We start from the raw sequence: 24,656 nt of genomic DNA on the forward strand, positions 1-24,656 counted from the left end.
TTCATTCAAAGCTATATATAGGCTTATAGCTCATGGAATATTTGCTGTCACACACACACACACACATAACAGATGAACATCAATTGGCTTAATACGACGTCCATGATAAATGATGATGATCAAATAGACATGAATACATATCGGATCATCTTATTCACATTAATTAATACCATTATATCTTGATCAGCTAGCTAGCTAGGGGTGGGCTCCCACGTTCGAGTGCCCATCTCCAACCTCAGAGCTCCGATTGAAGTAGCAACTAGGCTTTTTCAGGCCTAGTTGCCCTGCTCAGCAAATGGATTTCGAATCTTCGATTGGCTCAATATTAATCTCTGTTTAATAATGTAAAATAATAATTAAAAGATTAAAATTTAAATACAATAACTAAATCAAACTACAAATTGTAAACCATAAATTTAAATTTAAAATTCCAAATCGCAATAAATTTAAATTTACAGTACCAAAAATTGAATAATATCATAAGTTTCATTCAAATGTGAAATAGCCACAATGGCCAATGTCCCGCATCAGTCTTGGACAGTCCATGCATTTGAGTCGATGACTCGATACTTGATAATGATTTCCAATTTTCCTGTATGAAGTCTTAACTTTTATTGATCAGATGTACTATCTTTTCTTTAGTCATTTAATTATAAACTTCTAAACCATCAGCCAAGACTCCAAGTAATATTATGAACGCACCTCCACCTTTGACTCTGACGAGTTTTGCATAATGGTAATCATCCTATGGTGCGTCGGTCTCAAACTCTCAATCATCTACAATTAGTCTGAAGTTCACAGCTAGGTTTACAAAATCATATAAATTATAAATTAAATAATGAAAACATTAAAATTATGTAAATAATCATTTAAATTTATAAAGTTACCTGATTCAAGCCTATAGCTCTCGGAGTCAACGGTATCTACTCTAATGGGCGTTGAACTTAATCAGTTCTGTGTACAAACGAGGGTCTCGACAGTTGTCGATACCAATAAACTTTGATAAGCATACAAAACGCGACCTGGTGCTAAACGCCGACTCAGAGGCAACCGTAGTAATAGGAATGTCTAGTACATTTCGGGTTGTTCGGGAAAGAATAGAAAGTTTGGTGGAATTAACTTTCCACCAAGTTAATAAATGAAACGTATCACTAGGTGCCCCAACATCTTCTATCAAATAACGCTCAACTTCAGACCTACACTGCATAATATTCTTCGATGCACGAATTTGATGATATCGCCACACCAATGGTGATGAAAGATCTACACCTCTGTTATCTAAAGAAGATGTCAAGCTGGTCCTGTGTGAGGAGCTACGGCTACTACTTGTTGGAGTAGGTTGACCATTGTTGTTGTAGTGGCTATATAAGTTATCATATAATTTCTCAGCTATCTAGTAAACTCTTCAGCCATATCTTCCTCGAGGATGTCCCTGGTCTAAAATTCTATAATTTTCAACTTATATTAGGGATCAAGAATTACAGCCACAAATAATAACCTATTTATATTCTCAATATTCCCCCAAAATTTATCATATTTAGATTTTATTCTCGTAGCCATAGCAAATAACAATCTCACAGTGTCAGCACAACTTTGTTGCAAGTGGTCATGAAGCTCCAAGAGCTCGCTGAAGTACAAGTTTGCAATACAATATTTGGATCCAGATATCCAGATAGTTATATTATAAAACAACTTCAAAAAATCAACAAAATACTTCACATTGACCCAATCAATTGTGTCTGGCGCACCAAGCTCCATTCTCCCCTACTTACTCTAGCAAAGCATACCTCAGGCCCCCATCCTCGACCTCCATCGGCTCAAACTTTCTTTGGTACTTTTACGCTACATCCAACATCATATATGTCGAATTCCAATGAGTCGGAACGTCTAAGCACAACATGGCAGAACATGGAATCTGAAGTTGTTCGGCTATCGCCTTAAACTTGCCAAACCTTTGGGGGAAGCCCTCACATATCTCACAAGGTTGCGGATTTTAGTAATGGAATCATCAACCTTCTTCAATCCCTCAACAACTATAAAGTTGATGATATGAGCACAATATCGAACATGTATAAACTCATTTCCAAGAATGATATCCTTTTTCGCTGTCATATTCCGCTTGAACCACTCAATTGCAGTGTCATTGACACTGACATTATCAACTGTGATACAAATGGCTTTTTTAATTCTCAGTCCTTCATACAGTCATCTATTGTTGCACCAATGGATGAACCCTTGTGATCAATAATTTTTTTAAATCCAATAATCCGCTTATGCATCGTTCACTCACTATCTACAAAGTGGGCTGTGATAATACACATGTGGTTGACATTCTATATGGACATTCATGTATCAGTCGTAAATGACATTCTCAGGCTAGTGGTAATAAACATTTCCTTCATTTTTGCCTTCTCCTTCGCATATTTTTTCAAACAATCTCGCATCATCATATACCGTGAAGGCATGAGAAAACGTGGCTTAAGAGTGTGCACAAATTTACGAAAGCCTTTTTTGTCAACTGTCGTAAAAGGCATCTCATCACAAATGATCATCTTTGCAAGCAATTCCCACAGCATCTTCTTACTGTATTGAGGGATTGATAGCTTCTTAACATGCGTACTATCAGTGGCCGTAGAAGTTTTGTAACTGAGGTTGGTTTGATCAATGGCCGCCAATCCCTTTGTGATCTTATACCACTGACAATCATTAAGATGTGCTATTAATACACGGGTGCCTTGCTTCTTCGAATGACAACCACAAAGTTGCCCACAGTGGTGGCATCTTGCTTGTGGGTTCGCACAATCACTAAGAATTTTGATGAAATGTTCTCATATCCACGACCTTCTTTTAGAAGACTGTGGTGGTCAATTGTGCTCAATGAGCATCTCTTCCTCTTCATTGAATATATCCTCATCTTCTATATCTACTGAGAGTCGACTACTTGCACAGGAAGTAGCTGCTCTAGATAATGCTCTAGATATGGCTCTGGGGGTGGAAGTATCCACCAATGTAGGAGCACTGGCATCCGCCGCATCCACTTGTGGAAGATTGTCTCCACTAGGTATAGTATTCTTATCACAATCAAAGAAGCTGAAAAAAATAAATTTGAAGCAAAAGAATTAGTTTCAAAAAACATATACTATATATATATATGTATGTATATGGAAAGGACTGAAAAGTTGTAAACAAAGTGTGGCAATACAATAAAATTTTAAATCATAAAAAAAAGCAAGCCAAAAAAGCATGTACCGCATATACTTCAATTAAGTGCACGATTGTTCTTTATGCCTAGGATCTAGATGGTGCTTGTGCTTGTGCAGTTGTGCTCTAGAAATTTATGCCTATAAATTTACATATAAAATGATATGGCAAAATAGAATTGACTACATAAGAAAGAATAATATCTTAAATGAAGTCAGATTTGTTTATATCTTTTCTTATTCCTCATCATGTTATCTGGTGATCTTATTAGTTATTATACCATAAGGAAGAGAGAGAGAGAGAATTTACAAGCAGTAGTGCTTTAAAGCATTAGCGTTCTCTAATTGGTCTTAATTTCCAGCTTGGCACTTGGCAGGCAGCAGTGGAGACAGGACCAAAAAGTCCTTGGCATTGGATTCTGAAATAAAGCAAAGCTAAAAGTCAGCACCCACGGCCACTCAATTTGTCTCTCCTTCCTCCTCTCAACTTTTCCTGTCTCATCATCTCATTATCTACAACTATCCTTATAATAAGTGCTTTAAAATCATGTGGATCAATAAGCAAAATAATGCTTAGAGAAATATACTTCAATCCTATAAGGGTATAACCTTTCAATGATAATGCCACTCATACTAATATACCATGCCTGCAACTTTCACACGAAGCCCGAAAGTTTATGAGTAAAATGCACATGACTGAGATTTGATTTAAGACTTAATTATAAGTAAAGAAAGATTGCATAAACAAATAGGCTTTGAAGAAAGTGGAGACTGAGAGTATAACTGAGAAAATAATATATTAAGATTTGTTTTTTATTCATTAACAAAAATTGCACCTTCATTATCACCCAAAGTCCCTAAACTCTAGAAAAAGTTTCTTCAAATAACAATTTTCAAGCATAAAACTGGAGTACATAAGATAGTCACCAAAATTCAGAAGAACTGCAGAATAATTAAACATGTTTCATAGCTCAGCAACATTTCATAATTCACAAACACCTTCCATGCATACACAGGTGCCATTTCACAGTGTTCCACTCCATTATAATCCATTCCATTTTACATTTACAAGCAACCCAACAGCCAACAACTAGACCTAAAACAACTATTATAATGTAAAGTATCAAATAATTCCAGGCAACCCAACATCATGACAAAAACAAAAAATAAAAATTGTAAAAATTAATTAATTTAGGGCTCGGAGTCTCAAGCTACACTTACGAGTTACGACGTCGCAAAGGCTGAACAGTGCAGACGACAACAAGATCACTACGGCAAACGGGAATGGAGCAACAAAGACTTAGAGAGGGAACAAAAAAGATTTAGAGAATTAGAAAAAGGGAAAGAGAGTGAAGGGAAGAAGGAAGAAAGGGGGTCCTGCATTTTGGACCCCCGTGTGAAGAAATGACGTCGTTTAGTTATTTTTTTAAAAAATTCATATGTAAAACGACATTATTTTAAATCTGAATTTTTTTTTTAAAAAAGTTGGAGTTCGGGTGAAGCTTCGAACTCCGACTTTGACAATCATTCTTGGAGTCACTCCGACTCCAACTCCAACTCTAACTCTAACTCCGAATTTCGACCACTCTGACTCCGTCAGAATCAAGATCAGAGCAGAGCCTGGACGGAGTCGAAGTGGGCAGAGGGTTTGCATAGCCCTATAGCTAGCTGTATATTAAAAATAAAAATAAAAAAAAAATTAAAAAAAAAAAAAAAAAAAAAAAAAAAAAAAAAAAAAAAACCTAGTTGTATATGTAGCTTGCGTACGTACTATGGATCGATGTCTAATTTCCTGCATACTTGGCCTTGTACTCACTCCGAAGCTCATCACCTGACTTCCCCAGCAGATCTACGAAGTATCTATCGTTATAACCAGCTTTCATCATTTTGTTGAGTTCTGCCACAAATCCATTCGTAAGATCATTGCAGTAGTCTAGAAACCGTGCTGTCACCGAGTAGCCCTGGTCCCAATGGTCGCCGCCTCCTGGCTGCACCCAGCCACTATTAGGCACGTAATTAGCCTTCAACCTCACAAAATCCGCTATCCCTTCAGTTACGTTACCAGACTGATATGTACCATAATCAAGCCATTGCCATACGTGCACCATTTCATGATAAAGCACCCCATTGAAGTCGGTCTTGATCATTTCCCCCTTATGTGTTGGATATAGTCATCACCAACGTGAATTTCATAATTTCCATTGCTGGTGGTAGTGTAAGCAATTTTGTCTTGTCCCATGTCATTGACGAACAGGGGCACACGCTGGACGCTCTTCCTGTCAGCCTCGTTGTTTTGTTGCAAAATGTTCCAGATGAAGTTGGAGACGGACTCCATTGTTTGTCTCGTGTACTCGACGCCAAGCTGATTATGCCTGGGGTTGTTTCGGCCCAGTTACCGACAATGTACTCCACCGCTTGGGTACTATGCAGGGCGGCTGCTAGGACTAGCTAGTCTGACTTGTACTCGTTATGTCGTTTACATTTAAAAAAAAAAAAAAATTAGTTAGTAATTTATCACAATCAACAATGAAATTTAATGCTGGTACACGAAAATTATATAGATAATAAAGGAATAAATATTGTTACTGATATAAATTTTTATTAAAGATATTTGCACCTTTAAAACTAAAGTTCAACTAAAATCGTTTCTCAAGATATCTTTTCAAATTGAATAAATATAGATAAAAATCACTGTTAGAAGCAACCATTTTACATATATAATGTAGCATCATCTATACCACACATCTCTCAAATTTAAAATAAAAAAATAGAGAATTAAAAGTAGTCAGCAGTAAGTACAAAGTATGCACTACTACAGTAACTTCTCTTTAACATTATTCTAGATTGCTTATGACACAAAGTGTTTTCGTGGGGAAAGAAATACTCTTTTGCAATCTTGTAAGAGCATCTTCATTGGCTTGACTAAATTTATCTTCAAAATTTAGCCAATATGATACTTTTTTACATTTACATATTCCATTTAAATTCAATTTTCACATTGAATTAATCATTTACTTTCTATATAATAATAAAATATTATTAATTTAATAATTTTTTTATTTAATTTATTTGTATCACATTTTATAATTCTACCAATTTAATATTAATAATAATTATATTCTAATTAAATTAAATTAATATTTATTACATTTATTAAATATTAAATTAACATTAAATATTAATATTAATAATAATTATATTCTAATTAAATTAATATTAATATTCTAATTAATTTATTTTTATCACATTTTATATTTAATAAAAATAAATCAAACCAAATTTCTTAATTACAAAAAATATCTGTATATTTTGTGAGATGAGTGAGAATTGAATATTTTAATATTTGGCTAACCTACTGTTTACCTATAAATTTAGAAAATTATTGTAACAGAAGTCTAAGATTTTATAGAAATATCCAATCTAATATAGTGATTTTTTGACACATATTAACTAAAATTTAGCTATGATTAGATTTTGACGAAGCTCTAATATCCTATAAGTGGAATTCGGTGGAGAAAAATAATATTTGGGATGAGAAGTTGTCGTCGCTAAAAGCCGATGCAAATAAACACGCGGGAATTGTAATATTTCTCATATTTGGGGCGAAACTAGCGGTGGGCATGTACAGTAAATCAGAATCTAAGATCCATGTAACAACCCTTTTCTGCTTCTCGGTCAATTCTCGGCGGTGCTTCTCGATCAGTCGTCAACGGTGCTTCTCGATTAGCCCTCAACCCTCAATCTCATACCTGGAATCAGTCTCTTGATTTTGTGGCTTGAGGAAATTAGGGCTTCCGATCCGAAGAAACATCGTGCAGAGAGTCCCCGTCCCCCGACCTCCACTCACTTTCACGGCCAACATCTGCCACGTTCAACCTCAGAAGATAATATTGTTTGTGTGCTGCCAGCCAGTTGTTGAGGTTAGTTCACAAACTCTAACAAGTTTCAAAAGTAGAAATATGATTCTCCCTTGTTTTACCACTCAGAGTCAAAAGTAAAATATGATTTTTTCTTTTTCGTGGAGACCATCGTTCTTCTATCGTTATTTTAGAAAGAAAAGATAAAAATTGTCATGAATTTCTGGGTCGGATAGATGTTTAGGGTGTATTAAAAACCACCTGTTCATTTCAATGAAAACATATCTTAACAAAATTAATTGAAAAACATCATTCTATGTCATTCCACCTATGTGCGTAATCCTTCTCTGTTATGGTCTACTAATATATATGTAACATCCCCTTCCCTAGGTTTAGGAATGTCACGTACATATGTAACTAAAGCCACCAGATAAGAGACTTGCATAATTTTTTTTAAAAAATATTGTTCATTTCCAAAGAAAACTTAAGTTAAACCATTGTCTAAAACATAATCATATCCAAGTTTCCAAACCGACTAAATGAAAAGAAATCATAAATAGAATCTAAGGTTCATTAGTCTGCTCCTTCTAAACTTTGCCCGCTTGCTCAGTCCTCATTGTTCTCACTTGGTGGTAAAGAAAAATGAAATAAAATTAAAATGAGTCGAAAATTCAGTAAGAACTTACCACAATGTAAACATAATAATTAAAAGGCTTTTATAAAATTCTCATGCTGAATAAAATTCTTGTCATATCACGCTGATGGTCATGTAATGCATGACTGTCTTAACTTATCTGAATTAACTGATTAATCTAACTGGCCCACACACTTGACCCTGTGTGCAAGGTTGTACAATGGCCCCACATTCCGCTACAGCAAGGGCAAACATTGAGTAGTATTTTGACATATTACGGTGGACCATGCTCGAGTCTGTGGCTTGCACATCCACCCTGAATATTGAACTGAAATGCCGTCTGATTAACTGATCCGATCTTATTTTATCTTATACTTAAAATTAAGATAACTTATGTGTCTTATGCGACGTGATATGCATGACGTTCATACTAATATAAATAACTATAAAATGCTAAACCTGAACATGACACATAAAATTAACATGATCATATGCTATGATGACTGATATGCTTATATAGATCGTAACATGCATGGTACATAAAAAGAATGGCTATCAAAGAACTGGCTTTATAGTAATAGTCTAACTATATGCTAATCCTAAGCATGTCATTGCATTCCACTAAATTAACCACATTCTAGGGTAAGCAATTTAAAATATTTGCTTATGTACACTAATATCATATAATTATTTAAACATTAATATCATATTTAATCTTCCAATTATTCTTAGTAGCATAATTTAAAACTTACTACAAATTTCTTAAACAAGTCACAGAAAACTCACTTAATGACATAAGTTTAATTGCATTCAAAATTATTAAGAAATAAAATCTGAATCCTCACAAAATATTGTTGTAAACTGGTTTATATTAAATGACATAATTTAACACCTACATATTTTCTATAAAAAAAAAAAAAAAAAGCTTTCTGGTAGTTCTTTAATATAATGTTTCTGGGCTTACTAAAATAGATTACCCAATTTAAAAATAGTTTTGTATTTTAACAACTAAATTAGCCCAACATCATAATGCAGTCCATAAAAACTACTAAACTTAAGGATAAAATTATCATAAAAGTAAAGCCCACATAATAGTTATCTTGGGCAGTGCTGATGTACATATCATTTTTTCAAAATTCTTGTTTTATTTACCTAAAAAAACAAACAGTCCCAGCCTAAAAAGGATGAGACTCGTTTGTTTTCACAACTCCCCTCAACTCATCTCATCTCATCTCATTTAATCATTACAACTTTCTCAAATTTCCACACAAAATAAACTAAACAATTCAACATTTTCAAATCCCAAAACAAAAATAATATTAAAGAAGATATTCTAACAATATTTTATTCAACTTTTAACTTTAAATCTCAACTCATCTCATCTGCAAAAACAAACGAGGAAGATTTGCCCTGTTCAGTACAACCTTCCCTAGCTCAGCCCTCTTCAGGAATGTCGTGTCTGGATATGAAACACGTGCTGTGGGTTGTGTGGCACTCATCCTAAGAGAAGGAAAAATCGGTATGTCCATAAAAACCTTCCATAAGTAAGGCACTCACCAGGGGTGCCCCCTATCTATGAATTCCATAATGTTTACTATCAGTTGCAGAGGGCAGGGCACTTCAAGCAACCAGAGTCCTATTCCATGAATTTGTTCATTCTTTTTAGAAAAATCTAAAATAGAAATTGTATAGGTGGTTGAGGCCAGAGTCCAGACAATCATATACTATGATATAATTCCAGATTAGAGAGATGTGGTTAAGGGTGCAAGGGCATCTTCAAATGTTTAGTACCAGAAAATCATATTGGAGTCATTTGCAGGCCTGCTTATTGGAGTCATCTGCAGCATGTGTTGTCTTAGCATGTATGCATTTTACAACTGAACTTTTGATCAACTTTTCTTGTGCAAAGTGGTCATTCACTCTATATGCTTGTAGTTATAATGGAAATGTACATTCATTGTGCATATTCGGTCTTCATTTTGATTGGTTGCTTGATTTAATTTTAAGGTGCTCTTGGGTACTGGCTGGAGACCACAAATTCTGAAATTTATAGAGTGAATAAAGTTTAACATACACAGCTCAACCCAAACTGTCAACTGAAGACCTTCAATTAGAATATATTTCTCCATCTAGTCCGGAATTACTTAAGGTAATTTCCCTACTTAATGCTCCAGTATTTCAAAGTGGTATAATCATTGAGCCATCTGAATAAATTCCATATTTCTTATTGAAAGGGAGAGATTAAAAAATATGCATAGTATGGAACTTGAAACTAGCAAATTGAATTATTTACTCGCAAGTGACTTGTGATTATCAAAAACTTAGGCTGACACATCATCATACTTTTATTAGGTTAGAATGTATTAGCATGATAGTGACCAATGTTGTCACCGATGTTGCCTACGTATATTCTATGTAATGGTTGATCATTGTGGACAACAATACATTTGGAATTGTATGTTTTATGTTTCATTCAGTACTAGAGGGATGAATTGACTTCAAGTTCTGTGATAAGTCTAAGCATGTTTTACAAACCCGTCACTGTTCCCATCAATCTCTGGTTTAGTAATATATATATATATATATATATTTTTTTTTTGGGGGGGGGGGGGGGTCTTAGCATGAGAATTTGATAATAAACTTGAGTAAGGTGTAAGAAATCCATATTGGATTTGGTAAATATTTTTATAATGTCTTATAATGTAAGGAAATCTATCACCATTAGCAGGATACTATTGACTTTCTGTAGTGTGGTATAGAAAGGCTGATTATGGGCTTATATGCCACATTATTTTTCCAGGTACTTATCAGTCTTGGGATGGTTAGATGAAGAGGCTGTTTGGTGAGTTAATGGGGACCAGAATTGGAGCTCTCTCAGCATCTTGGACTAAATTAAGCTGTGTGTCTAGAGCCAAATATATGTATATATATAGTTACATGCATATATATGCTATGAACAAGACAATATCCTTGTAGGTGACCCTCCTCTACTTCCCGCAACCATGCAGCAACATGATGTATTTCCATGGCCTTCATTGACTTTGTCATATTGGAATGTTAAAACATCGTGTTATATGGATGTGCATGATATTCCAAGTTTATCCATCGTGTGATATTGTTATGATAAGTGTTATTTTACTCATTTCAAAATACAAGGATGTACTGTTGGACATCCTATCTAGGTATCAAACTAATTGCATTGATTTATCATGCTACAAGGACACAATAATGTATTGTCTTTTCCCAGAACATGCAAATTTAAATAGGTTGTTTAACTATTGTAGTGCATGATATGAGTCTTGATCTGTTGGTGTGGAATGGTTTAGGGCTTTTACATAGATTTACTGTTGGATACTGTTGGATATCCTCAAATAATGGCTATAGGTCGCTTATATTGATAGTGTACATCATTGAGTGCACCTATATTAATTAATTGTTGTATTCAAAATTCAAAATTGACTTAACGGTTTAAGTATGGACTTTTTCATATGGATGACAATTAGTGATTCTATGAATCCGTGGGAAAAGTTTTAAAACATAATTAAGATACTTTCTACCAAAAATCTCCTAACAAATGAATCAGTATCTGATGAGTATTTTGGTGGAAAATAGGTTACTAGCACTTTCACCAAGGACTATTTCTTGCGAGTTAAGTTCATCGCCAAGACATCAACTTCTCATGCAAATGAGTATTATCGACAGGTAGAAGTTGTAGGAAAAAAGTTCAACAACCTTTACCGACAATGGAATTTGGCTGGGAAAGAAGTTGTTCCCACCAAATAATTCGGTCGGAAACACTATAACCCAGTAAGACTTTTTGCTGAAATTAGTAGTAATTCCGACAACAAAACAAGCATCAGATTATCTGGCTTTTTCCACCAATCTTTCTGTTGGGAAAAGACATTTCCAATGAAATGAGTTGCCCGAAATGCTTATTTGCCACAAAACCCTATTTTGAGAATTTTTTTTTCCCTAGGGATTTACCATAAAATGCTATCATATTTCTCATGATAAAATAATTTTTTTCACACGATTAATCTCATTAGTAAAAGTGAACATTTCCGACGAGTCGGTTTATTTCGTGCGATAAAACACTTTTTTTGGCCAGTTATATTCTACAAACTCCCCACAACTAAAATCGGTCAGAATAGTCTTTTTCCCACCAAATTCATGCCTCTTTCCATGAAAATACATGGCGACAAAAATAAGTATTGAGGTCATTAATGCTCTAGATCATCGATATGTCGCTTAATTCAAGGTTTGAAACCGGCTGGCTCTCTCTGTACGTAGTTTAGATTGATTGAAGGCATTGTGCATAGCTTTAATTTTTTTCCGCAAAAAGTTTGTGGATTTCAATCGACCTTGCTGGTGAATTGGTGATGTGCCTACGCAACTTGATCATGCATGCAGACTATTCTTCTGCCTATAAATCATGAAATAGCAATTGGGTTGTTGGGTTGTGGACATTTTGTCCATGACTAGACTATAAGATTGATCAGTTGCTGAAATCTTCACATCTCGATGGAGACTTAAGTGGCTAGCTATTGTTTTATATTCAATATGAACACGTAGAATATAAGAATTAGGCTCGTTTGGATGGTAAGATTTGTCATCTCGTTCTATCGATTTATTTCATTTCAACATTCAAACACTATAAATATAAAGATTTTTTAATTTTTAATTTTTAATTTTTTAATTTAATAATTACTTAATTATTATAATTTTTTCAAATTTTCAAACAAAATACAAAACAATTAAACATTTTCAAACCTCAAAACAAAAATAATATTAAAAATTTATATTCTAATAATATTTTAACTTTATAATATTTTTATTTAATTTTTTCTCTCATTTTTCAAAATCACATAAACCATATTAATTCAAACTATTTTATTACTAAAAAATTATTTTTTTATCATATAAATATAATATTTACTCATTTTCTTTTATAAAATTATATTATACTTACGCATTCTATTATTATAAGTATCGTTTATCTTTATATTTAAGAAAAATGCTTGCTGTAAGCGTCTGGTGTAAACGGCGTGCAAACGTGGCTGATATGGAGACACTTAATGAGAGAGAGATCGAGCTGATGAGAGAGAGATGAGAAGAGCTAAGGTGAGAGAGAGAGATCGAGCTTATGAGAGAGGAAAAATTTATTTTAAATATGATGTGGTATGAACGACTACATGCCGATTACATATATCGACTGTATATAAAAGAACTGTATATTTAAACGCCTGCTCTTAAATAGTCACGTCTTCGGTCTTAGTCAAGCCATCGTTAAAGTTGACCGGCTCCGTCTTTAGCTGACCCAGACTTGCCGTGTCGAACTGTTGCAGCTCGCAGCTTCTAGAATTGTAAGTGATATTGCTAGTAATAAATTTTAAGCAAGACGGACGACCCGATTTGCTAATATATGATAATTTGGACAAAAAAAAAAAAAAAAAAAATCATCAAAATTAAACCAGACTTCGCGCCTCTTTAGAAGTACTTCAAAGGTTACAGCTTGTACATGACCTCTTCAAAGAAGTACAGCATGATTAACAGAACAACACGGAACACTAATATCTGCAGGCAATGGGCATGGACATTTTGACCATTTTTTTTTTTGGAGTTCAGAATAAGAAATCCCATTAATACTTAGGAGGAATTAGTACGTTGTTGGTCCGATCGAGATTATTAATTTTCGTACAGCTTAAAATAATAGTAAGAAAACTGCCATACAATTCTCAGACTTTGCCCAACGTACGCGACTCATTTTCGAGTCTTGACAGTATACACGTGCGACTCCATCCATTAATATTGTCATCGATAAACAATTAAGCTCAGTTTTTATATTGTTCGCGCTGATGTTTTGCTAGAAGATGTCCTTACAACCGGATTGGACCGGACCCGATTAAGCGAGCCTTGCCAGTAGTGCTTGCAACTCGACTACGCATTCAACAGGCCTGATGGGGCCCTTGAATGGAATGGCCGCTCTGCTATAGTGACAAAAAAGGAGCGAGACCGAGAAACTCGATCGTCTTAAACCATGGCTCTGTCGTCCCATTTCACTGTTTTGATAGCGAAATGATTAGTTTTGCATAAGAATTTTTTAGTGTGACGGTGCTTAATTTTACAAGCTGCATGCAAGCATATTTCAGGTTCAACTTGGATGAGCTGAAAAAAACCAGAAACAAACGCAAAGAAGAAGGCATGATAATTAAGCAATAAGCTTCTAAAACACTTTTATTTATCTTAGATCGTACTATATATATGTTGATAAGGCAGTACACAACATTTTATTCATGTTAAGAAGCTGATCTTGAAACATTGCCTTATTTTAATTTCCATACTTGGCTTTATAGTGATCACTCCAGAGCATATCAACAGACTTGCCGAGTAGATTGACAAAATAATTAGGACTCTAACCAATCCTCATTTTCTTATTCAAGCCAGCCACAAACTCATTTCCAAGACCGTTGTAATAGTCCAAAAGCCTAGCCGTAACATCGTAGCATTGGTCCAATCTATCACCTCATCCAAGCTGCACCTAGTGGCTTGGCACTCAACCTCACAAAATCAGCATTCCTTTGAACAATTCTCCCAGAGCCTGCCGATTACCATTCCATTGCCATACATGAGTCATTTTGTGGTAAAACACTCTGGTGATTTCACTTTTTACATTGCCCGAATAGACATTGATGTATCTCGCACTAACGTGGATCTCATTGTTGCTAGAGTATGCGACTCCATCCCTGTCGTCGATAAACAAGCTTACTTTTTGTACATTCTTTTTGTTTGCTCCATTGTTTTGCTAGAAGATTCCAAATATGAAATTCATAGCAGAAACCGGCGTTTGCCCACTGTACTCAAATCCAATTTCCTTATCAAAGCGAGGCCCACCAGAGTGTTGCTGGCAGTATTTGTGACAATGCAGCCAACCACATAGATGCCTTGAATGGCTGCTAGAATCACTAGGAAAGAGAGGATGAAAATATGGTGAGCCATGGCTATCTTGTACTTTGCTTTTCTTAAATTTGTTTCGGTTGTTCTGGTAAACTTTTTTCCTCTCATTTTTTAAAATTTAGTAAAACATCTTAACTTAAATCATTTTATTATTGTTCACATAATTATGATCTCATCTCATTTTCTAAGTACCCCCTTATCCAACTTTTAGGGTTAGTTTGGACAATGAGGTATTCCCATATATTCTAGATATTTTCTTTCCAAACATTACTCAAATACAAGACATTTCTCAATTTCAAATTTTTAATTTTTTTTTATCTAATTATCACCTAACCATTATCCAAACACAAAATTTAATATAATTTTTCCAAGCTTCTTAACAAAACATAAAAAAAACAAAATTTTCAATTTTTAAAACAAAAAAATAGTAAAAATTATATTCAATAATTTTTTAACTTTATAGTATTCTTATTCAATTTCTTCTATATCATTTCTCAAAATCCAATAAAAGGTCCTTTTTTTTTGCACAACTATAGTTTGCTAATTTGACCAAAGGATTTTTGGACGGGACTTATAGCAATTAGGGGTGTAAGTTTATCGGTTTAGATCAACCGGACCGAATGGTTTAGTCCTAACCGGATCAAATTGATAAGTATATTGATTAGTTTCGGTCCATATAATCTTAGATTCGATTTTCGGTCTGGTCTCGATGTGTGATATTTTTGGACCAGACTGACCGAAGTATATATAGCTTTTTAAAATATTTTTTTATATATTATTTTATATAATAGTTGTATAAGTTAATTATATAATTTTCATTTAACCTATCGGCCATATATATTTGAAGTTTGGATGATATTACATTTTTTAATTTAATTTTCTCAATTTTTTATTTTTAACTTTATTATGATAATTGCTAATTCTCATGGATGAATATGGATAATTTTGATTTTTTTTTCAACTTTTTTTAGGCCAGTTTCAAGTACAAAATGTGCAAATAAAATTAAATAGTTGACATTAAAAAATTAAAAATTTGTTATTTTGTTTTTTTGTATCGTTGCATCGAAAATACATATTAAAAGTAATTTTAGACTTTTTATATGTTTGCCTATTTTATATTGATTCGAACCAATAGGACTGATCAGATCGTTAGCATGATCCAGAAAAAAAGGTAAACCGAATTTTTCAGTGTGATCCAAAAATCTTTCTATGAACCGATGGACCGAACCAATTAGACCGATAATGGCAGCAAATGTATAACTGGTTACATGGTATAATAATCTCAACATTGACAAAGTAATAAGATATGGTTTCATTTTTAGTGCGATGACAGAGTTATGTGAGAATCATGTATATAGGTGATGCATGCAAACTCCTATTAGGGGTGTAAACCGGTCCAGTTTGGATCAAACATCCATAGGGATGGATAGTTAGTTGTCGATCCAGCCGGTCCGACTTAATTTTTTCAAGTAAATTAAGAAAAAATTATTTAAATTATTAAATTAAAATTAAAAGAATTATGTAACTAATTCTTTAAAAAAATATTTTACTATAAGTATATTTATGATATTAATAGTTACTACTTACTAACTTAGACTTTACTGTTTAGTATGTATAATTATTAATAATGTCATACATTTTATATATGATTAATGAATATCAAATAATTTTATTGTATATGGATTATTCATGCTTCCTTGCAATTTATGTATTTTTAAAAAACTATCTAATTATTTTAATTAAGTGTAAATAGTAAAGTGTGTATAAATGTATGATATATTGACTATTTACATATAATGACATAAATTATCACATGATTATGATTTATTATTAATTGATAGTATATATTATTTTATATTTTATATAGTTAATGATAATAATTTAGATAAAAATTATATCATTAACTTATATAATTACTATATAAAAATAATATATTAAATTATTAAAAATATTTTTTAAAAAATATTTATAAGAGTTCAGTCCGATTTGATCAGATTAAATCTAAAATTTGTAGACTCTAAAACTGGACCAAAATTCATCGGCCCATATATTTTGAGACCGAAATCGACTGCTCCAAAATTCAGTCCCGTCCAGTCGGTGTTGCCGGTCTGGACGGAATTATTCCTACCACCGTGAATCGTGCCCGTTTCAAATGGCTTGTTCGAAGCCCAAGGTAAGTGAGAATGGAATCTTTGATCAACCCCTTCCATTTAACCCATGCCTTGCCTCCCCGTTGATTTTTTTATTTTATTTTATTTTCAATCGATATGGTATTTCTCTATCTTAAATAGCTATCTATTTAAATAGGAATAATTCTATTTGTTATATTAATAGAATATGTTATATCAATAAGATTTATTTATTTAAAATATGTTATATCAAGTTATCAACAGGTCTTCCGTGAGAATAACCAAGTTTGACGGTGAGCTCGCTACCACGAGATGACAGTCACTGAAAAAGCATCTTTATTAACTGTCAAAACTCAATAATAGTTAAACTTTAGTTAATATATACTAAAAAACCATCATATTAGATTGGACATCTCTATAAAATTTTAGACTTCTACTATAGTAATTCTTTAAATTTGTAGGTGAATAATTGGTTAGCCAAACATTAAAATATTCAATTCTTACTATTTTTAAAAAATATGTAAGTATTTTTTATAATTAAGAAATTTGGTTCGATTTATTATTATTAAATATAAAATGTAATAAAAATAAATAAATTAGTTAATATTAATTAGAATATTAATATTAATATTTAATAAATGTGATAAATATTAATATTAAATTAATTAAAATATAATTATTATTAATATTAATATTTAATGTTAATTTAATATTTAATAAATGTAATAAATATTAATTCAATTTAATTAGAATATAATTATTATTAATATTAAATTGGTAGAATTATAAAATGTGAAAAAAATAAATTAAATAAAAAAAATTATTAAATTAATAATATTTTATTATTATATAGAGAGTAAATAATTAATTTAATGTGGAGATTAAATTTAAATAGAATAAATAAATATAACAAATATGATATTAATTAAATTTTAAAAATAAATTTGCAAGCTAACGAGTAACGAGAATACTCTTTAATCGACTGTTTTGGATATTTTAGGATCTCAGAGAACGGGGCTCCTCCCATCACAACCCCGGGGGTTGCCTTGAACACATGTTTCGAATGGTCCTATATATAAACGACCAAGTTCAATGTATCCTTTTTCTGTTTGTTCTTTTTTCTCAAAGACAAAAGTCGTACTCTCCAGTCTCCACGCCTATCATTGTGGAAAATGTTAATGAGTTTATTTTCTTATTTTTACTGTTTATATATTTTATTTAATTTTTAATTTTTTTATTTAATGATTAAAAAATTAATTTTTTATATATTAATGTATTTTTTATATCTTTTAAAAATATTAAAAAAATACAAAAATAAAAAATAAATTGTGCTAACCGCACGACTTCTATCATTATTTCCTTTCACCAATCCAATTAGCCAGGAATCACACCTCTTCCAAAAACCTCACCCACTTGCCATTCTTAAGCCCCACAGATCCCAGGGTTTCGCCCACCACCTCTCCCAATGGCTTTCTCGGAGTTCAAGCCGCTGGACGAGAAGTCCATGATGGAATATATAAAGTCCGTACCCTCCCTCTTCTCTAAGCTCGGAAGTAACCTCGATGACGTCAATATTAAAGAGGTCGGAGGTGGTAACCTCAATTTTCTCTACATCGTCCTCGGCCCCGCCGGTTCTCTAGTCATCAAACAGGTTTTCATTTTTCTGGAATTTGATATTTTTTGTCCCTTATGTATAGGAGAACATTTCATTTGTCATGCTGTGTATATATAATTGGTATAAATTTCGGTAGATTATTTGGGCCCCTTTGGATTCAATAACAAGTACTAGTTTGCTAATCGTAAACTCTCCTATGCCGCCCAAACTATACCGTTCGGTTTGACCGTTCGGTTTTTTTTTTTTACATAAAGAAAGTAATTTTAAATGTATTGATATATTTTTTTATTTTTTAAAAATATTTAAATATATTAAAAAATATGTAAATAAAAAAAAATTAATTTTACAACTAGTGATAATACCGAACGGTGCTACTCAGACAGCATAGTAGTATCGCTTTGCTAATACATGTGCGCGTTTTGACAACTGATTGCCCGTTTGGATAAACACTCTCAATTTATCTAATTTTATCTCATCTCATTTTATCTTTACAATTTTATTAAATTCTTATATAAAATATAATAAATAATTCAATTTGTTCAAATTCTAAAATAATAATAATATTAAAAAATAATATTATAATAATATTTTATTTAACTCATCTAAAATCATTTTATCTCATCTCACAATACAAACGAGCCCGGATGTTTGGGCCCATTTGGATTCAATAATAAGTACTAGTTTTCGACGAACTGGGGTCTTGGTATATCAGATTTCATTTACTGTAGATACTGAGCAGAATAAGGCTGTAATTGAGCCGAGCCAAGCCGATCTTTGGCTTGCCGAGCTCAACTCGACTTAAAATACTTGAGCCCGAGCTTGAGTCTAAGCTCGAGTTTTTTTTTTTATTCTTTGTTCGAGCTCGACGTGATAAACTTTCAACTCGAGCTAGAGCTCGAATTGTTTATTTTTTGAATAAAATTTAATAATTAATAAATTAAATAAAAAATCTAATATTGAATTTATATAACCAACAAGTACAATCTCTATTGAATTATAAAATTTTAAAAATTTATAAATAATGAATATTTAACTAGATGATATTTATCCAAAATAACAATATATTATACGCCTACATATATTATTAATACATAGACTTAATATGATAGCATATATCTATTTCATATATGGTTCACACGTATAATGTATGAAATTATTAAACTTTATCGACTAATTATTTTACAAATTATAAAATATACTTATGAAATATATTCACTATATAGACATAAGTAATTAAATTATATATTATATATTTAATTATAAAAGTGGTATGCGTTTATATATATATGTATATATATATGTGTATATATATATTTATCAATATATGAATGAGTTTTAATCGAGTCAAGCTAACGAGTCGACTTGAGCATAAACAAGCGGGCCTTAACGAGTCTTAGCCGAGTCAAGTCGAGTTTTGTCGGGTATGTGTCATTTACAAATCGAGCGGATATCTACTTTCACGAACGAGTTTTTTTTTTTCACGAGTTGAGTTCGATTCAAGTTTAACCAAGCGAGTACCGAGTGGGCTATCAAACAGACTGGTTCATTTACAGCCCTAGAACAGAAACTAGTATAAAAAAAGAATATTGGAAACGGGTTTGATGCAGAATAGTGAATAAAGCACCCTACTATTTCTTCTATATACAGTCGGTAGATACAACTGGCGTGCAGTTGTCCATACCACGTCAGATTTAAAATGAATTCTTCCTCTCTCATCAGCTCGGTCTTTCTCTCTCATCAGCTCTCTCTCTCTCATTAGCTCGGTCTCGCCCTCTCTTCAGCTCTCTCTCATCTCTCTCATCAGCTCGGTCTCTCTCTTATCAAGTGTCTCCACGTCAGCCACGTGTGCACACCGTTTGCACCAAGCACTTGCAACAAGCATTTTTCTTCTTCTAAGGTAATTTCACTTCCCACTTAGGCTTCGTTTGGATCATCAATTCATCCCAACTCATCTCAACTCATCATTACAACTTTTTCAAATTCCAATACAAAATATAATAAACAATTCAATTTTTTTAAATCCCAAAATAATAATAATATTAAAGAATAATATTCTAACAATATTTTATCATCTCAACTCAACTCAACTCATTTTAACATCCAAACGCAACCTTAATCAAAAGCTCTTCCGTCATAATCCAGTCCATTTGACCCCTTCCAGTTTTGTAGACACAGAACCTTGAATTTGTATCTCTACATTATGACGTAGAATTATTTTACTCCTATGAAACACATTGAATTACATAATAAAGGTTATAGCATATTGTTCTACTGTCAGTTGGTCTAGTTCAACCTTAATGAATCGTAGCAAACTGAAAAATATCTCATACAATCTCAATTCTCTCACATTCTGGCGCCTTAATGTTACAGACTTCATAATTATTAAAAGACTTACCTGCTATGTTTTTGTTGTTTTCTTGTAGTCAACGTGTATAATTAGATCCCTCCATGTGCGATGATCAAATTCTTGGTTGCATGATTGTGCAGGCTCTTCCATATATACGTTGTATAGGGGAATCTTGGCCTATGACGAAGGAACGGGCATATTTTGAGGCACTAGCTCTGAGAGAGCATGGTCAATTTAGTCCAGAGCATGTGCCTGAAGTTTACCATTTTGATCGTACTATGTCTTTGATTGGCATGCGCTACTTGGAGCCTCCACATATAATCCTGAGAAAAGGATTGATTGCTGGGATTGAGTACCCCTTTCTGGCAGAACACATGTCAGAATACATGGCAAGGACTCTTTATTTCACATCCCTTCTTTATCGTACCACCACGGATCACAAACATGCTGGTATGTGCTGATTTGAAATGTCTATTGCCTTTGAGGTTTCACATACTTTTTCTACTATGGATTCATATTTTCATTTTGAGGTGTTATCCTGACAATGCATAGTTAAGAAGATATATTGGAATTGGAAGGTTTTCTATTAGTCTGTCTTCAAATTTTTGTGTATTTGTTTACCAATACGACAATATCTTTCAGGGATATATTTAATTGTGTGACTAATTGTGGTTTACACATTGCAAAGTAACTTTCATGTGAAGGTTTAACTTGATGTTTTCCAAGGTGCTGATCAATTTTTTTAATTATGAGGGCTTTGAACTGTACCAATTGGTTGATTTAAGATTGATAAGGTTGAGAATAGTCTTGCTACCTCTGACCCATTTTTTATTGCATGCCAGGTGGGCAACATTAGGTTGTCTAGAGGTTAGTTTGAACTTTAGTCTGTAAAAGTTGATTAAAGTGGATAGCCTTGTCTTATTTTACCTACGTGCCCGTTCTGTGAATTCTTTTCCCACACCCACTGTCTTTAGAGCATGATTTATGTTATGATTAGGTGAGTTTTATTGGTGCTGTACCTATAATGTCGATTCGTATGTATATGATCTGTCTCGTAGTCTTACACATGCTATTGCTTGCTTATATGCAGTTGCTAAATTTTGCGGGAATGTGGAGATGTGCAGGCTCACCGAGCAGGTGGTTTTTTCTGACCCGTACAAGGTTTCTGAATATAACCGTTGGACTTCCCCTTATCTTGATGGTGATGCTGAGGCTCTTCGGGAGGATAATATTTTGAAAATTGAAGTTGCTGAGTTGAAATCCAAGTATTGTACCTCCTTTCATTTACTTTCTTTTCAGAACATGTGGTGGCTCTGTTGTTTTTAGTATTTTATGATATCAAAGAGTTGCTTTCCCTTTAGGTTCTGTGAAAGAGCCCAGGCACTTGTACACGGAGATCTCCACACTGATTCTATCATGGTTACTCATGAGTCTACTCAAGTTATAGATTCCGAATTTGCATTTTATGGGCCTATGGGTTTTGACATTGGAGCATTTCTGGGAAACTTGATTTTGGCTTTCTTTGCACAAGATGGACATGCTGATCAAGTGAATGACAGAAAAGTATGTCTCCATTTATTAATTTCCTCTCTGTCTTTTCTCTATGCTTCTTGTTTTATTTCTTAATGCATTTAGTTGTAATATATTTGATGGTTTAGAGGCTAATTTTTAGTAAAGTAATTTACATGGCATAGTCTTTATGTCCTGATTGTTTACATCACTAAAGTGTTTGTTTTGATATAGTTTCAGGCCATTCTAGATTTAGGTGATGTTTTTATTCTCTTTCCTTTTTCTTCAGAAAATGATCATTTACTTGTTTTGTATAAAATATATTTACACACACTGTACTTGGGCTTTGCCTTTTTTATGAATAAAACTTCTTGATTACCTATTAAAAAAATATTTGCACTCACATACAGACACACACTTTTATAAATAGATGCCTTTTTCTTGTTTTCATTGTATTTTGATTCATTTGAGTTGTAGAGTTCAGATGTTTTTGTTTTTGGATCCACTTGTGCTTTCAAGTACATATCTATTGCTCCTGGACTTTTGTCTTTAGAAAAGTTTTTTTTTTTCTTGGTTGCATTAAATGTGAAAACCTTTTAGTCATGTTACTGATGTATTATTGTTGTTGCTGCTGCTGTCGTTGTAATTGTTATTTTTATCAATGAAACTATTGGTTGCAGTTTCCTTACATGAAACTATTCTTCATTTGTTTTTAAATGTTCATATCTTAATTACCTTGTTCTGCAGACATATAAGGAGTGGATTTTGAGGAAAATTGAAGAGGTTTGGAATCTATTCCACAAGAAATTCATTGCACTTTGGGATGAGCACAAGGATGGTTCTGGGGAGGCATATCTTCCTGCAATATATAACAATCCAGAGCTTCAGCAGCTTGCACAAAAGAAATTTATGGAGGATTTGTTCCATGACACCCTTGGATTTGGTGCTGCCAAAATGATAAGGTAACAAAACCGATTACAGATTCTAGATAGAATGATAGTCGACCAACGAGGAAAAAAAATCAAGTATACTGCACATTGGGGGTTCATATGTTGCTCTTGTGGGATAATTCCCCTAAGGTTGATCCTTTTATGATCTCTAATGAGATTCTTATTCTAATATCTGTTGGGCATTTTTAACTCAAATAATTAAATGTTTCATTTGTGGGGCATCTTTCTGATTGACAGGAGAATTGTTGGTGTGGCACATGTTGAGGATTTTGAATCAATCACTGATGCTAGGAAACGAGCGGATTGTGAACACCGGGCTCTTGAAGTAGCGAAGTTGCTTCTCAAGGAACGGAGGAACTTCCATGCCATTACTGAAGTTGTTTCGGCCATTAAAAAACTCTAGTCTGACAAAGTTTTGGGTGAATGATAGTTTGCTTGAGTATCATTTTGCAAATGTTTGTATTGAATGAACTGTTACCATGCCCATTGTAATGTCAACGTCAACAAAGAGTAATATAATCTATTGTAGCCCAAGAAAACTACCGAGTCTGCTACTGGTCGATTAAAGATACTTATAGATTTTCCTTGCTTTTGTTTAAATCTTCTTATTTTCTTTAATTAACAAGTGAAACAAAAACTGAGCTGTATATGTACTAGCAAATCTGTTTACAGAGTGCTGCTGTATGGTGCAAGAGAAAACATTAAAAAAATAAAAAAGACAATAACATATAAACAAGAGGTAGAAGAACGTGGAGAGCATAATCGTATGACATGTATATCATAAGCTCTTATTTGATTGAGAAATCATTTTCGGCATTCATCTTTAGAGCCGGTTTGGATTGAGTCTGATTACCATTCACAAATTTTAATTCATAAATTTTACTAATATTCATAATTTATTTCAATTCATTTTATTTCATCTATAAATCCAAACGCGGTATTTTTTTTCTTTTTATCTGTGTTAGGGTCGGTCTCTTCGTCCTCCATGGATTTAGAGCTTTTTTGTGTCCATGAAGTTGGGTCTCCACTAACGAACAGGAACCAATCAGCTCAGATCAGAACAAATGTAGGACGATAAGTTCGGCAAGTTTAGGACGAAAAATAATTAAAAAAATATATATTATTTTGAAGTCAAAAAACTACATGCAACAAATTAAATAAGAAACTTTTGGGCTACTTGGCTGTCGTGTATTTTTTTTTTTTTTTTTTTTTTTTTTTTTTTTTTACCATGCCGGTGATGGACTGCATGCTCTTCGATTTGGTAAGACGGTTTGCTTGCAGGTCTTGGTAAAAAAAAGTCTAACTAATTAAAGGCGGGTCTTTTGACCGATCAAGTCAATACAATGGATGAGCATTAAAAGTAGTTTTTAAATAAAAATTGTTTTATTTCATTTAAAAAATATCCCATCTTAATTACTCGATTGCTTGAGCCACAAGCATGCATGCATCCGAAAAATTAAG

At 33.0% G+C, this 24,656-nt stretch overlaps 1 protein-coding gene and 2 pseudogenes across 1 annotated transcript; 1 reads left to right on the forward strand and 2 right to left on the reverse strand.

The window, feature by feature from the left end:
* Positions 1–4,968: 4,968 nt before the first annotated feature.
* Positions 4,969–7,062, reverse strand: LOC121254148 (annotated as a pseudogene).
* A 6,837-nt stretch (positions 7,063–13,899) lies between these two features.
* Positions 13,900–14,730, reverse strand: LOC121254937 (annotated as a pseudogene).
* Positions 14,731–18,134: 3,404 nt separating this feature from the next.
* LOC121254934 (methylthioribose kinase-like) lies at positions 18,135–23,699 on the forward strand. The gene is made up of 6 exons (XM_041155175.1): positions 18,135–18,425; positions 20,877–21,186; positions 21,827–22,001; positions 22,098–22,299; positions 22,993–23,207; positions 23,433–23,699. Exons 1-6 carry the CDS (start codon positions 18,240–18,242, stop codon positions 23,596–23,598), a joined length of 1,254 nt encoding a protein of 417 aa, XP_041011109.1. The 5' UTR covers positions 18,135–18,239; the 3' UTR covers positions 23,599–23,699.
* Positions 23,700–24,656: the final 957 nt, after the last annotated feature.

The sequence above is a fragment of the Juglans microcarpa x Juglans regia genome, chromosome 3D (genome assembly GCF_004785595.1).
Source record: "Juglans microcarpa x Juglans regia isolate MS1-56 chromosome 3D, Jm3101_v1.0, whole genome shotgun sequence".
In the NCBI taxonomy this organism is placed as follows: Eukaryota; Viridiplantae; Streptophyta; class Magnoliopsida; order Fagales; family Juglandaceae; genus Juglans; species Juglans microcarpa x Juglans regia.

Coding starts and splice junctions, on each gene's coding strand:
- LOC121254934 (XM_041155175.1), top strand. CDS start 18,240: ATGGCTTTCTCGGAGTTCAAGCCGCTGGACGAGAAGTCCATGATGGAA. Junction 21,187..21,826: donor CACGGATCACAAACATGCTG/GTATGTGCTGAT, acceptor GCTTATATGCAG/TTGCTAAATTTTGCGGGAAT. Junction 23,208..23,432: donor GGTGCTGCCAAAATGATAAG/GTAACAAAACCG, acceptor TCTGATTGACAG/GAGAATTGTTGGTGTGGCAC.